General features: G+C 29.8%; 1 protein-coding gene across 1 annotated transcript; it reads right to left on the bottom strand.

Annotated features, from left to right (window-relative positions):
• Positions 1–4,756: 4,756 nt before the first annotated feature.
• Positions 4,757–6,500, bottom strand: LOC126742815 (uncharacterized). Its single transcript, XM_050449618.1, has 4 exons — positions 6,323–6,500; positions 6,112–6,204; positions 5,800–6,058; positions 4,757–5,750 (listed from the first exon to the last, which is right to left on the bottom strand). Exons 1-4 carry the CDS (start codon positions 6,498–6,500, stop codon positions 4,757–4,759), a joined length of 1,524 nt encoding a protein of 507 aa, XP_050305575.1.
• Positions 6,501–16,010: the final 9,510 nt, after the last annotated feature.

The following is a 16,010-nucleotide window of genomic DNA, read 5'->3' as shown; positions in this document are numbered from 1 at the left end:
AGGTGATATCCTGGAACGGAGCTATTCTTGGCCCTCCTCTTTACCCGACCTCACTCAATGTTTCCTTAATGCTTTTTTAACATAAATTTGGTATTAATAAAATTTTTAAAAAGTGTTTCTTTTTTCTAGAGGTATTTCAAAAATGCCTGAGTGCCTCAACTTATATATTTGAAATCCAACCTTGAGAGGAGATCTGCTGTGGTATAGAGATGCTAGATATTAGCTTATTGCTTAGAATACAAAGTATATTAAACAGGTTTATTTCCGAGTATATCGTATCAAACCAAATGCTTCTATATGTGGAAGACGAAACGCCATTTCTTTTTTATTTTTAACAGGCTGGTAACTCCAAACGTGTTTCTAACTCAGTTATAAATTGGTAAAGTCAACTAATGGTTCCTGTCATAAAGTGATCATCTTTGTCCCCAGATTTGACTCCTATAAAAAACTTTTGGAAAATATTAAAACAGAAAATTAGGACAAAAACTTATAGAAATAAGTGTCAACTATTCGAGGCTTTACTAGAAAAATAACTGAACCTAAATTTTTAAAAGAACAACAGGCAAATGAACAAATGACAAAACGTTGCAAAGAAGTCATCGGAAACAAAGAATACTACACCAAGTACTAATTCTTCATTTTTAACAAATAATTATTTTTATCATTTCATAATAAGCTGTTATAGTTTTTTTGTAAAATATGAATAAACGCCTTATTAATCAAATAACAACTGTGTTTATTTACCTATAATTAATAGTGTAGGGACTTAATAAAATTAGATCTGTTATAGCAAAGAAATATGCAGGGTATTCCAGAACCCAGTGTACTGTAAGGTATGCACTATAAGTAAAAAGAGACACTTAGGTGTTCAGGAATTGAGTGCCTGAATTGGTCAATATGAATATCCAGCCAGGGTGGTTTTGTGATTTTAGCTTTAATAAAAAACTTCCCTGTAACTTGGTCAATAGTTAATATAATTTTTTTAAACCCTGTTGGCATAATACACAATAACAACTAAAGCTAAAAGTATATCTGCAAAAATTTAATTCCACGATAGGACTAGAATATCTAAATATTTATTTCTCTTATAAAATATTCTTTAAATTTGTGTGGGTGTTGATATTTATTTAAACTGTTTAAAACATTTTATTAAATTATGAATAAAATAAGATAAAAAATTGTTTGCACACCCACAGAAGTTAGTAAGAAAAAATATAAATTGAATATTATGTATTTTTTTAAATATTATTGATTTTTGTTAGACTTAATTTATACTTACAATATATACATGTAACATTATTTTTTACAAACATACAAGTTTTTTTTCATGATACTCTTTTGGAACCAATAATTATTTTTTAAGTGACTATGCAACAAGTTTTTATTATTTAAATTTTCTTTTAACAAATTTCAAATTTTTAAGACGATGATTACTTTACTATCTAAAAAATTCAAACAAATTATTATCATTAAAGTCTTACAAACAAAAAAAAACATACGTATACAATAGAAGTAAAAAACATTCAAAATGTGATTAATATTAATTGCTGCCTGTCGGGGAATACTATAAATCGTCTCTTTTAAATAAAAAAAATTTCTACTAAGTTTAAGTAAGTTGGTGTAACTTGGTGTTCAAGGAACCGTCTCACCTCGCCCGATCAAACGATTTAAAAATTGATTATCTAGATATATTATTCCCTTACCAAAATGTGCTGGAGCACCATCATGCTGAAAATACATTCCTCGTAAATTAACATTAATTAGCAGTAAACCAGACAAAAAATTTTGTAAAAAACTGCGCTTTTAATTTTTGACTTAAAACGGCCTCGTATGGAAAACAGATGAAAATATTATTTATCCAATTTCACTAATAAAGTTTTAGCTAATCATGATCGCAATCTTCATATCTTGCGCAATATCTTTAAAACACGTCGTTCTATATATTCTATAAATATTAGAGATAAGAAAAAGTATTCTATACCCCGCTTTCGTACAAAATTTTATAAGTTCTTCGCCTATAACGTAATAAAGTTACTCAACTCACTTCCGGATGAGTTTTGATTGCATAACATTAATAAATTTAAATTTAAATTCAAAACACATTTTTTAATGTACAAATTAACTATGTGATTTGCAAAGTTATTTAAACCTAATATACACCAAACATTAAGGTCAAATAAAATTGTTGATGAAAATGGCTAATGGAATGTGGATTTTCGATGGCCCAGACATTGGAATTTTGTGTATTAAAAATATCATTTCGCATAAATTAGCCTTCATCAGTGAACAAAATTCGAGAAAACGTCCTTCTATGCACTTTTATCCATTGCGAAAAAGCAACTAGATACCTGGTCTCCCTCTTTGTACCTGTTGGATATAATACTAATATAAATTTTCTTTGTAAAGCACACTCCATACCAATGTTGGCTGTAATCTTAATTGAGCACCTATTCTTCCAAAGGTTCTTCAGTTGGAGTTCTCTTAACGTAAATATCATTAGAAGAACCTTACCCCGACCGTTAGCTTTTGAATAACTAAAAACCTTGGCAAAAGTTTGGTGATTTGGTATTTTTTGGCCTAAAAAATTAGTTTTAAATTCCAGAAACGCTGCTCTATCGTAGTCTAATATAGTTTTACGCAAGTTTAAAGAAATACCAAAATCAAATATACAGATATTTTTACAAAGGTAAAAATATTGAAATTTTTTAGTCCGACTCAGAAATTTAACTTTTGTAAATACACTTTAAGTTTTAATTATGCTAGTATATTATGCCAACAAAATTTAAAAAAATAATAATTACTATTGACGAAGCTACATGGGCTTTTTGTTTAGGCAAAAATAGCAAAGCCACTCTGTATATTCTCAACAAATTTATATTGACTAATTTCAGCCATCAATTCTTAAACATCTATGTGTCCCCTATCATCACCAGTGTGTCCTGGAACACCCTGCATCCGCCTTAAAGAAAACCAAAATTATATAGGCTACAGGTTGCAATTAGCTTGTGTAATATCCATATTATCTTTTTGCTTTCACTATCCTAATTTTCTGTTTTTTTTCTAAAAGTTCCTCTTTGACTTATTTAGAATATTCGTCTACCAAAGGCAACATATGATCCTCCTGATTGAATTATACGCGATCTTCCATTTCACGAAAGTTGTTTTCCCTAACACATTGGCCGTTTGATTAAATTCTGATGGCGCAACAAAATAGCGGCGAAAATCGTCGAACGAATTCTCCTATCCAATAATGTCCTGCCGCTGTCTCTTCGCCAAAGGTATCGCCAGCATCGGCAGCGTGACCGAATAAAAATAATAAAAGTAATCTGACTTTAAATGTGTCACAGTAAAGTCTTCTTTGTAAAAGCAATAACAATCGACAGTTTGTGCGAGAAAAAGCTCCAATACGTGATATATGTGACACGGTAGGGGGAAAATTAGTTTTCGAAGCGGGACTGGTCGCATTCCACCTATTCTCAATTTCTTTAATTTCGGCAGTTGAATTTAAATTACGTATATAATTCTTTTTATGGCCTCATGTATGTGTGCATGTGAGTTTTATTAGTCGTTAGAAAAAAAGGGAAGGACGCCTGTCAGGTTAGAAAGAACTTAAATTAAACTTTAGAGCCAAGGAAGAATGCTCGTTAAAATTATTTAAAAGTCACGCCTATTAGAAAATATATCGTCATCAGATATAAATTATTTTGAACAACTGTTAACTCCTACTTTTTGCCCGTCAAATCTATGTTGCAACCTACTATTTGTTTGTTAATTTTTTTGGCAAGTGACCAAAATAAATTATGTTTGGTATTGACTATACTTATTATTTTTTTTAATAAACTTTGCACTATTAAAAAAATATATACAGACCAAAAAACACAGTAGTGACCATAACTGAACAAACTTAACTTTTTTTTTAAATCATTTATAAGCTACTGGCATCACCATAATAATCTTTCAGATAATAACAATTAAGGAATTATCGATTATCTCAATGAAAACCCTGGTAAATAACATATTTAGATTATTGCCAAAAGTGGTTTAAATTTAATATAACTAAGGTAAGTGTACAATTATATTCAAATAGATATGCATAATATGCATTGATATAAAACGATGTGGAGTTTCAACAAAAAGGGAGACGTTACAGCATTTTGTTTTTTTATTTCATTTTCTAATTTTTATTAACAGTCGCACTGGGATCCTAACAGTGTACCCGGAGAATATGGAAGGAGGGGGTTAGGAACTAACCCCAGGTTTCCTACAGGGGGGTTAGCGGCTGACCCCAGATTTTTGTGTGTGTGTAGGTCCTTTTTGTTAAGGTAATAAAATCAATGATCTTAAAAAAAAAAACATTTTATTTTTTTAAAGACTTTAATAAAAAAATAAGTGTGCAAATAAACTAACTATTATTATAGATTGTGCAATGTCTAGTTGTTTTAATATGTTCGCTGGCCGTATGAGTAGGGCAAATATACTTTTTGCAATTAGGACATGCCTTCATATATTTTCTATCAGCCGATCTTGGACAAATAAAACATTTTCCTTTTTTGGGAATCTTCTGCACAGCGGACCGAGTAGCTGGTCCATTTGCCTCTTGACGAACTAAACCTCTTGCTGTGTGCTGATCCTGTTGACATTTCCAAAAATTTGTAAAGAACCTATATATATAGCCCTTATACTTTAAACGATTTTTCATGTTGATTTGACACAACTCCTTGCCTAAGCATTTTAGAATAATTTTTCTCCCAGATTATTATTTTGGATTCTCTCTTGCCCAGTTCTCGTTAGCTTTTATGAAAAGAATATAGGAGTTGTAGGCAACTATATCGATCATATTGAAAAAAACAGCTATCGGCCTTCTTCTTGTGCTTCGCCGACAACTATATGCCCTTACACATTTACCAAGCATATCAACGCCGGTTTTTGTGGAGTTATAGTACAAAAAAATTTCTGGCTTGTCATTTTTCACTTGCATAATATGATGTTGTATAGAAAGAGCAGTGACGACCTTCTTCTTTTTGGGTATATAACTTACAAGTATTTCACGGTCTCGAAAAGCAAAGCGAATAGTGCCGGGAGTTGCATGCTTCAACGATTGTGGTCTTAGTTCTGGTAAAACATCTTTTCTGTTACTCATTATTGTTCCCACGACTGTAAGATTTTGTTCCAACGAAGCATTTGCTGTTAGCACTGACGTAAATTTTCTTTCCATTGTAATATTGCGACCACTATTCTGCCATTTTGCTAATTCTACAAGACGTTTTACGACTTCTGGACCACTATTGTAATCTTTGGGCTGATTAATTACTTTTCCAGCATATGGTTCTGCAGCAAAACAATAGTAGTTTTCTGAGTCACAGAGCACATTAGCTTTAATCCCATATTTACCAGGTTTTATAGGAATATATAAACGGAATTTACATCTGCCATGGAATGTTATAAGCTCCTCGTCTATTACAACTGACTCTGAAGGAACCAAAAAGTCTGGAAATTTGCCTGTGACACGCTCCCATATATCTCTTGCTGCAGCAAAGTTGTCATATTCTTTATGAACATCTCGAGTAGTTTTATCATCAAACCTTATACATTTTTGGAGTAGTTGGAAACGGTAGTCTGAAAACGTAGCCCTATAAATTGGCAAATTCCCTTCATTGAATAAGTCGATAAGCAGATCTTTGTTTTGCTTGTAAGCACCTGCTGTTATCAAGAAGCCGATGTAGCCTAATATTTCTTCTCTTTCAAAACTCCTAGATTTTTGTATGAAAGAAGAGTGAATTCTGGAGTGGTTTCTTTTACAAGGGCGAGTTTCTCTTTCGAATATATTGCGAAATAAATTCGATGGTGTCGTCATCGAAAAAAAGTCGAATCGCTTCAAGTGGCGTTTTAGGATTTACTCCATTTTTGAGACCTGGCGCTTCTCTCATAACATTTGCAGCAATTTGCCTTCGTCGGGCAATAGGATCAGATTTCCATGTAAGACCTGATGCAGAAATCATGTCAGAATTAACTTGATTTATTACAGCTTTAGGCCGTGGACGACGTCTTGCTGTAGAATCTAGAAAGAAACCAATCAGAACTACTAATAAACCATTTTGAAGCTAGAGGTACCACTATTTTCTTCCGTACTACTACTTTCCTCATCTGATTCCTCATCCATAATTTCTTCAGAAGATTCATGCTGCTCTGATTGAATATTTGAAGCTAAAAGAATACAAAAAAATATAGAATACAAACGCAGTAAAATATTTGCCACAACGCGCTACGTTTTTATGATTTTTTAAAACTAGTTATTTATTTACTTATTTATAATATATGTTACTTGATAATGAGTTATTTTCCGTTTCTTGACAAAAGCGATTCTGCTGTTCACCTTGATCGTCATCGGATTCTTCATCTGAACTTTGCAAATCTGGATTTATGTAATCCCTCACATCATCTTCATCCTCAGCATAAAGAGCTTCTTTAAATTCGCGACCAGTCAAATATCTTCCATTCATATCAAAATGAAACAGGTAGAAACTATAAAAAAACTGTATCAGCACTGAACTACATAACAACTGTAACGATACTACTGGTAAAAAGTCGCCAGACGCATTCGGTATTTTTACAAAGGCGTAGGCATGTGGATCGTACTATGCATTATAAAAACGTACGCCAAAGGTTAAACATTTTACCATTACCAACAAATGTTATGTCTATGGGTTAAAAAAATACACAGTATAAAAGTCCTAAAAGATTTTTGGATAGAAATTAAAAACAGCTAAGGAATGCTAAAAAAAATAGATCCAGAGAGAAATCCAGGTACGACTGTTAAAGAAAAAGCACGTGCTCTCATTTCTTAAATAAATCATAATATAGATTATTTTCAGTTTTGAAGCAAATAAAGCAACCATTTTTAATGATATATTTTTAATAATAACTAAAATACATTTTTATTGCTCGATTTGAATTTATAAGTGGATCAGGAGTTTTGTATACTGACGGCGTTAGTATCGCTATACGGAGTTCTTATTTAATTCTTAATTTATTGGACTCTGCTCTCCTTCATTGTCCATGTGTGGTTGATTTGACGTTGATCTGCTTTGGGTGTGGAAGGAAAATCATTCACTTGTTAAGATCGGTATCGATTTTTATTTTCGACTTGGTTCCCGTGTGTTGGTCTAAGCACTGTGATGTAAATAATTCACTATAGAATCTTGGCGAACATCAATAAAATTTCAGGTGCCTAATGGTATCTGTATTGAGACTAATATGATTCCTAGACAAACTGTGAACATTATTAAGGGTGAACTACAAACAGGTAAGTTTCAGATGGAAAACGGTCAAACAGTTAATGAAAGATTAAGAAGAAAAACCCTACAAATATCTAGGAATAACTTAGGCGCAAAGAATAAACCATAGAACTATAAAGAATGGAGATGAACTAGTAAGTTCACTACAAGAATGCGACGACTCCTTAAAACAAGTCTTAATAGCAGAAACTTATTTAACGCGATTTATACTTATGTAGTCAGTTCACTAACTTACTATTTTGGTATTATAGGATAAACTACAACGGACATCGAAAACAGAACAAAAAAAGGCTAGAACAGCATCATCCGCCCAGTGCCGTACAACAAACTACGCTACCTCGACATATGGGAGGAAGAGGAATGGCCGATATAGGGAAACAACTGACTTAGCACATTAGTAAAAGAAAGAAATGAGAAGACACGGGAGGCTTGTTCAGGAGGTTCAATCAATAAGAGTATGTCGACATACACTGGTTGACTTCAAGACAGTTTTTCCCCGAACATAAAATTATTTAAAGTTTGTCGTAAATAATGCAATGGTGTGACATATATCCGATAAAATGACAGATGTAGATATGAATGTGAGACAACGAAGTCCATTTAGCGAGTCACCGGTGGATGTCACACTTTTGCACCAACGGAATATAAAGAAAGGCATGATCTAGTTGCACAGATACTGTATCAAAAGCTCGCAGAAAAACTAAACCTCTTATCAGTAGCCAAGGAACCATAATATAATTATAAGCCGAAACCAGTTCTTGAAAATGAGCAACACAAAGTGTATTGGGATCGCACTGTACTTACAGACCAACGAGTAAGTAACAAAAGAGTTAAGCTAATACTAATCGGTCAAATTTCTAGGAAAACAACCTTTAATGATGTAGCTATTTCTAATAATAACAACCTAAGAGCGAAACATAATGAAAAGATTGTTAAGTACCAGGGAGCTAACACTAGATTCGAAGACAATGGAAAATCAGGGAAGCAATGCGGACAATCCCAATTATTGTGTCAACAGGAGTAATACCAAAGAGCCTGATCGAAAACATAAAACTGCTCAACTTTAAGTAAAGCATCTAAAAACTAATGCATAAATGGACGCTATTATATATATCTATATATATACATATATATTATACATCTCGAGTCATTTGAAAGATTATTGGGAACTCAAATAACATCAATGTATGTAGTTTAAGAAACATATCATGTAATTTAGGTTTAGGTGTAATATTTGAGTTAATAAAGGTTAAAAACAAGTCCGATAACATGGAAAGGACTACATCAGAGCTTCATTCTTTTGAAGTGCGATTGCCGATTGGCATGAAATCTATAATAATAATAATAATAATAATAATAATAATAATAATAATAATAATAATAATAATAATAATAATAATAATAATAATTTTTAATTTGGTTCCCTTTAAAGAAGAGTATGAAGATTCAAAGATCTTAAATTAAAATTTTTACAAACAAAGCCATAAACTTATAATATAATATATCTCTAAATTTATAAAAAACCTGCACGAGTGTAACTAAAATAAGGTCCTATAATTTTCTTTTAATTTTTTTAGACTAGTATAAAAAGTACCCTTTTTAAAATATAATTTAAATAAAAAATAATAAAACTAGTAATATTTAATGATAGAAAAGTACCGTATAAGTCTATTTCACCAAAAGTACTATCAGTATAATTTTTTTAAACAGTTATGTATAATTTTACTAGTTCCACAGAAATATTATATTTAATAAACCATAATGCATAATAAAACAATCCTATTGATATACGTGATTTTAAAAAATGTGCCTGCTAAAGCAGTATTATTGATTTATCTTATTACCTAAGATGATGAGAAATCGTACTTATTTTGGTACTAGTTTTATAGTTTTCATGATGATCTTATTTGTTTTTTTTTGTACTTGGATGCTTTTTTCCGTATCATCTTGTATACAGTTACATTACACAATCTTAATTTTAAAGTGTATTGGCCAGTTGTTCTCTCATACTATTTGACGTCATCCAAGTTATCACCTTATATGACGTCTAATAATTATTACTTGCGCTAACAAACTAATCTCGGCAGTTAAGTTAACAATTATTCGACTCATAGCCAATTAAAAATATTTTTTTTTCTCTATACATTCAGATATTATCAAATAAAAAAATGTTATCTCTTATTACATACACAAAGTTCTTTTAAAATTATTTAAAAAATATGTTCGTTTCAATGCTATTATATGTTCAGTCCCTTAGCAATGACCTATTTATCTCTACAGTAATTTTGATGCTTTCTTAATTTGTGATATATTTAATCCGTGTAATATTTAACTTAATACGTAGTGAGTTAAACCTTTAAAAACCCGATGTCAGTAAATTTATTATTTTTTTTTTATCTACCTCGATACTGTGACATCTCAGCATGGAAGTTCAAAAGTTATAGACCCCTTACTTTTTAAAAACATTTAAACCACAACATTGTTTTCAATAGTTCACCGATTTAAAACCAATTATTAAAAGCATTTTTTTCTTGTTAGCTGGAATGTAAAATTTATTTTTACATGGATTTTAAAAGCAAATTTAAAGTATTTGAACCGCATTTAGTTTTTTCCTCTAAATTAAAATATGAAGATTTTTAGGAGCATGTGAAACATGTAATAAATATGTTTTTTTTATTATATTAAATTATTTAGGCCTATTTTATTAAATATTATCTGCATGCCGGTTTGTAAAAAAAATTAGAAAACTATTTTATTTTCCGGCTTAAATATCATAACTTAGTGTTAAATTTTATATTTTGAAAACTACTGACCCAATACTATTAATCAAAGCTCTTTTTCCTTACTGAAATGAATAATTAATTTATTTTAGTAATAGTATAGAAGTTTACCAAAAGTTAAAATAGCCTTTTTAAGGCTTACTAACTGTAAATAACTGTAACTAAACTAGTATTTCTTTAATACTGGAATATTGAAAAAAAAACCCTATTAAATCTGTATTTATCATAAACCGGTCAGGATTTTTAATTCATTTACTTTAAAAAATATATAAATAGATTATATTAATTTACTGCCTAAATACTTATTTTCCATTTTAATATTTAATTATATATTTATAGTTATATTCTATAGAAAATAATGTTCTATTACTTACATCATTAGAACTAAGCCATACCTCTTAAATTAAATCCTTGAAATTATAGCTAAATTTATTCACTTAAAAATACCTATCTGATTTACTGATAATACATCTTCCAGAATCTAAAATAGCCACAATTTGAAACAAAAGAATCCAGAGAGAAATCTACAACAAAATTAATTAGCTGCTTTTAAGTTGACATATTTACAGCCTCTAACGTTCACCTATAGCAATTCGTCACGCTACTTTATCGAAAAACTAATTTGAAAGAAATAACTATCGTATTTCGATACAGGTCACTGGCCTTACGAACTTTGGATAAGTTTAACTAGACTTAACGGCCCTCAGGATGGATCGACTTTCAGTCTTGGTTAGAAAAGTGAAATATTCTACTTTTTAATTTTAATTTTTTTTTAAATTTAAAAGAAGTAAATTTTATTTTATATTTGCAATAATGCCTTTAAAATAAATCAGACTTTATTTGTTAAACAATAAGTTAATAGAATATATTCTAGTCCTATTTTTTGATTAAGCATACATTTTTCCGTTAAAAACGGATTACGTAAACATATAAAATAAAAATGTTAATTTATAATTTTCTATGAAAAGTTAAGTTTAAAGTCATATAATAATTTAAATTATACATTATGGTATTAATATCATGTACATCACGCCTTGAGGTAAGACATTTGCAATCGTCAAGTAAAAAAATTATAAAATATATAATCTTTAAATAAATTAAGACAAAAAAAAAACAATAAATTATATCACTACTCGTTTAAAAATCGTTGGACGCTATGCTTGATGGTTTTTAAATTTAGACATATTTTTTATAAGAGACGAAATTTTATTAAAGAACTTAGTAAAGAATAATTATTTCTTAATCTACTCTGAGCCAATTGTAAATTACAGAGATATAAATTTACTTGTCGGGTAGCATGTATATACTTTGCTAGTTTTCTGTCTGTCACTTTTCCCTTTAAACTGAACTGCTCAACTTTATGTTATTAAATTCATTACTTTAATAACATAAAATTTCATATCCTTTAGAAGTTAGTGTAACTAGAAAAAACGTATGTACGTTTTGTACGATCAACTTTGAAGAAAGGAAATTTGTTATATATACAGGGTGTTTCCTAACTACGGTACAAAACTATCTAGGGTGAATCGTTGAAGGTGAGGCGATGAAGGTTAAAAAAAATAACGGTATTTTAAAAATACTATAACTATCCTTAAACCGATTTGGTTGAAATTTGGTGCAGTTATTTAAAGTTATAAGACGCTTATTTAGCTGTAACTAGATTAAAATTATTAGGTCCAGTGGCGTGTCAGTGGGCACCACATGCTTATTGTTGAGAAAAAAACAAGGCCAATAATTAATTGTTTTGCAGCTTTTTATTTATTTTTGTATTCAGTATTTTGTATTTTGTATCTCAGAAACAAAGCAACTCCCGACATACGTTCATAGGAACTTTTTTTCATAAAACGACCTAACGATTCACCCTGTATAGTTTCATACCGTAGTTAGGAAACACCATGTATATATGTGTGTAAAATATATCCTACAGTGCATTCACGATGAAAGGCACAAATTCACTTAAAACTCAGGTTTGCTGTTAATTTAGTAGGAAATTTATTGATATTTTTTGTAGAATTAATTAGTTTTAAAATTAGTAAATTAGAGGGTAAGGTGTAGGTTAGTTTAATACTTTTGTAGTTTTGATCATTATTTTACAAAAAATTCGTATAAGTTCTTTTAGACATGTGTTAAGAATAACAGTAAGTAATAATTAATAGTCAGAAATTGATTTCGTAGCTTAATCATTAGATTATAGTTTTGGATTTAGGTCTTTATGCTTGCGGTTAGTTAGAGCAGTCAATAAATACTGATATAATTTTCGAATTATTTAATATTACATTTTCAATGTACATACTGCTTTTCCGTCATTGAAACTTTCATAAATTCATAATGCCATATCTTTGACTTTTTAGATTTATAATATCTTAGAAAATAATTAAATCTAGCTAAGAGTTTTATAATTGGCTGCAGTTTATAATTTTACGCTTAAATTATACAGGGTGTTCCTTCAAGACGTGATAATATTTAAGAGGGTGATTCCTGGACCCATTTTAAGAAAAAAAGTTTTTATGAATATATGTCCTAAACGTCTTAACTTTTGAGATACAGAGTGTTAAACTTTTCAAAAAAAAATCAGTTTCTTAATAATAACTTAAACAAAATTGTAGACATTTTTATGAAATTTGGTACGTATATTCCATGTATCAAGACGCATTTTTTGATGTGCAAAAAGAAATATTTTCTCGGCCAGTGGCGTCCCTACAGTTCTTCTATTGAATATTTTTAGTGAAAGAAATACTATGCCACTGCTTTTTCTTAAAATAAAAATTATTTTTAAAATCCTCAATTACTTTTTAGCAAATTTAATTTTTGTTTTTTTATCCGATGCATGGCTTTCGCAAAAAAAAAATAAAAACAATTTTACTTAATGCAAAATTAGTAAACAACAACTTTGCTCGAGTTGAACATATGCTCACGGGTACGAGGGGTGTTTTGTTTACAAACATATTCACCGATTCTCTGTTGCCAAGTTTACATACATTTGCAAAAAAGGTAAGTTTCAGCTATATATTAACAATTAATAATAAAGTTAATTTAACTTGTTAGTGTTAGATTTTGGATAAAAAATTTAAAGTAAGAATAAATATATCTTATTCTAAGCGCAAAAATAACATCTTCAAAGCGAAAAAAAAATTATTAATATACTTATTCCAAAAACTGCTTCTAAAAAAATTGGAATTGCAACACCGCAAGCAAAAACTGATGTCACCTTGCGAAATGTCATCTTGTCAATGGCTTTGTGTTTCCATTCGGCATTTATGAATTTCTATACTTTTTTCTTTTGTTTTTGGTTGAAAAAGGAAAAAAAATCTCATTTGAGTGTTTTTGTGAACTGTTACGATGATAAAAACTTATGCCGTTTGTGCCGCACCATTAGAAAAAAATTACTCAAGCCGATCTTTTCACAAGTAAATACCGATATTGTCATAAAATTCTACCAAAGGAGAACCGTCATCATAAACGTAGAATACGGAATCATAGTAATAAACCCAAATAAAAACTTTTTAAGAAATCTATAATAATTATAAAATATTTAATTTCCATAAACATATTTTTTATTAGACGTGCCTTTACTCTAATGAAGTACGCTAAAAAAGGGCATAAAGAGTTTTAATTTATTATTAATAAATATTTTTTGATTTTTTATAGAGTATTTTATCATATTTTATTAAAAAATACGCTTAGTAGTATTTGTATAATAGTAGTATTGCCTTTGTCAAAGTTAGTGTCAAATTTTTATGATATTAAGGGCTGTCTTTTTATGCGAATTCTATACAAACATTTGACATCATTGCATCAGAGAGGTTGCAAGCAAACAAATTACCCATAGTTCTACGACAATGCTAATTTTCACCTTTCAATGTTCTTCAAAATATGACAACCTTATTTTTGACTTAGTGTAGTATTAGTGTAAAAATTTGAAAATTTTCAACTTTAATACTCGTGCGTTATGTTTATGCGTTAAAAGTTGTAAATATGACGGTAATACGTAAATGGGTACGTTTAGCAGTACTATGTTAACTTTTATTAGTTATGAGCTATACAATAAAAGTTATCAATATGCATTAAAGAAATTCGTATACACCTAGCATATGTCACAAAAATGCAAATACAAAGACAAGAAAATACTTTAGTTTAATATAACAACTATGCTGACTGACGATGTAAAAGTTGCAATTACTTTTAGCACTAGATCCAGTTTTCTTAGTTCTTTGTTGAAGCAAAGTACTTTATATCCCTAGCTCGTCACTTTTCGTGTAAGCTTCTGAGTACCAATGCATTATCTAGCTCACACTATAATTTGATTATTCTTGTCATGTAACTAGTAAAATTTAAAAAAATGCGGCAGTTATTACATTTTCTTTGTTCCTGTAGGTTATAATGTTAAACATGTGCGCCATCTATTGAATTTCCTTGACTACAGGGTTTTAAGAGCAGATAATCAGAAACCTAAGCTCCCTTAAATCTTTAAAAGGATTGAATTTTAAAATTGAACTATGTCAATCATCGTATGTTAAATAATCTCAAATGCTTATAAAAACAAAATACTTATATATTTAAGTCGTCTTATATTGATTCAAAATATATGCTGGGTGTTTCATAATTAGTGGGACAAACTTGAATGGCTTCAAATAAGCAAGTTTGCGCCATAAACACCTATCCCAATAATGATTAGATTTTGAAATACAGGGTGATTAAATTTTATGAAAAATCTTATTTTTAACATAAACAATGGCAAAAATTAACTTTCTGGTACCAAATTCCACATTAAGGCTAGTCATTTTTTTCCCTATAATAAATACCGTAAATATTATCACACGGATGAAGCTAAAAATTTAAATTTTAGCAAGAAATGAGATTCGAACAATGAATTAAATTTTTGATTTGAAAACAATAGATTAGAGAAAACAAAGCCAGGAGACAATATTTACTCTAAATTAAATTTGGATTCGAAAAATATTTTTTATTTAAAGAAAAAAAAGTGACGTACCATTTTTTTTAAAGAGTTCACTAGGTTCTAGTCCTCATGTACGCCAGTGGTAAAATAAAAAACTAAATTATGTTTAAAAAAATAGTACCAAATGCATAGAAACTATCCACTAATTTTCAGATAAATATCTACAGGTCTATCAAGATTATCGTAAAAAATAAGATTTTTTCATAAAATTTTATCACCATCTATCTCAAAATCTAGTGATTTTCGGATAGGGGTTTATTGTTTATTTTGGGGCCCTCTAGAACCCCAGCAAGTTTGTCCCATTAATTACAAAACCCCTGTATTTATGTTAATTCTTAGAAAAGTAAGAATATTATTAGAGATGCAAAATCAAAATGAATATTTTGGAATTTTCATATTAAATCCTATGCTTGCAAAATGTACTATATTATTGCCACTTTTAGTTATGTACTGGCTTAGGCGTTAGGCCTTTTAGCAACTATTATACCTTTACTTAACTCATTTTATCTATTAATTCATTTTGATCAAAAAAATAATCATGTAAATAAGCTAAATCAGTAGTTAAAATTTTTTATTTGTATAGTTTTTTTTCAATTACGGAATAAGCGTCAAAAAATTCTTTAAATTTATAAAAGCCTTTGTCAGTTACTATTTTCAAAGATAATTACCAAATTATGAATACCACCGACAATAATAAAATATTCTTTCATGCGAACTTTGAGCCCAAGCCAAGCAAGCAAAAAATTAGATGACAGAATCCCGTCAAGGCACGACAACTTTTATATTTTCAAATTTCCTGTTCTCTGGCTCGCCGACAATGTATGGGACACATCCCTGAGGTGACCTGGACACACTTTTATGTTATTCCATTTGTGCGAGCGTACAAGGTGGTGTGTCGCTGCGGATATTGGACCATTTTATTATATGGCCAGTGGCCGCCGGATATAAGGACGCTCCCTGCATGTTTTTTCTTGATAT

Source organism: Anthonomus grandis, chromosome 12 (genome assembly GCF_022605725.1).
Source record: "Anthonomus grandis grandis chromosome 12, icAntGran1.3, whole genome shotgun sequence".
Lineage (NCBI taxonomy): Eukaryota > Metazoa > Arthropoda > Insecta > Coleoptera > Curculionidae > Anthonomus > Anthonomus grandis.
Note: the sequence above shows the minus strand (reverse complement) of the source record. Positions and strands in the feature narration are given on the sequence as shown.

Bases quoted from the DNA above. Each gene is read 5' to 3' on its own strand.
- LOC126742815 (XM_050449618.1), bottom strand. From the start codon at position 6,500: ATGAATGGAAGATATTTGACTGGTCGCGAATTTAAAGAAGCTCTTTAT. The intron at 6,205-6,322 runs GTAACATATATT...GTATTCTTTTAG, and splicing joins GGAAAATAACTCATTATCAA to CTTCAAATATTCAATCAGAG. The intron at 5,751-5,799 runs GTAAAAGAAACC...ACAAAAATCTAG, and splicing joins CGAAAGAGAAACTCGCCCTT to GAGTTTTGAAAGAGAAGAAA.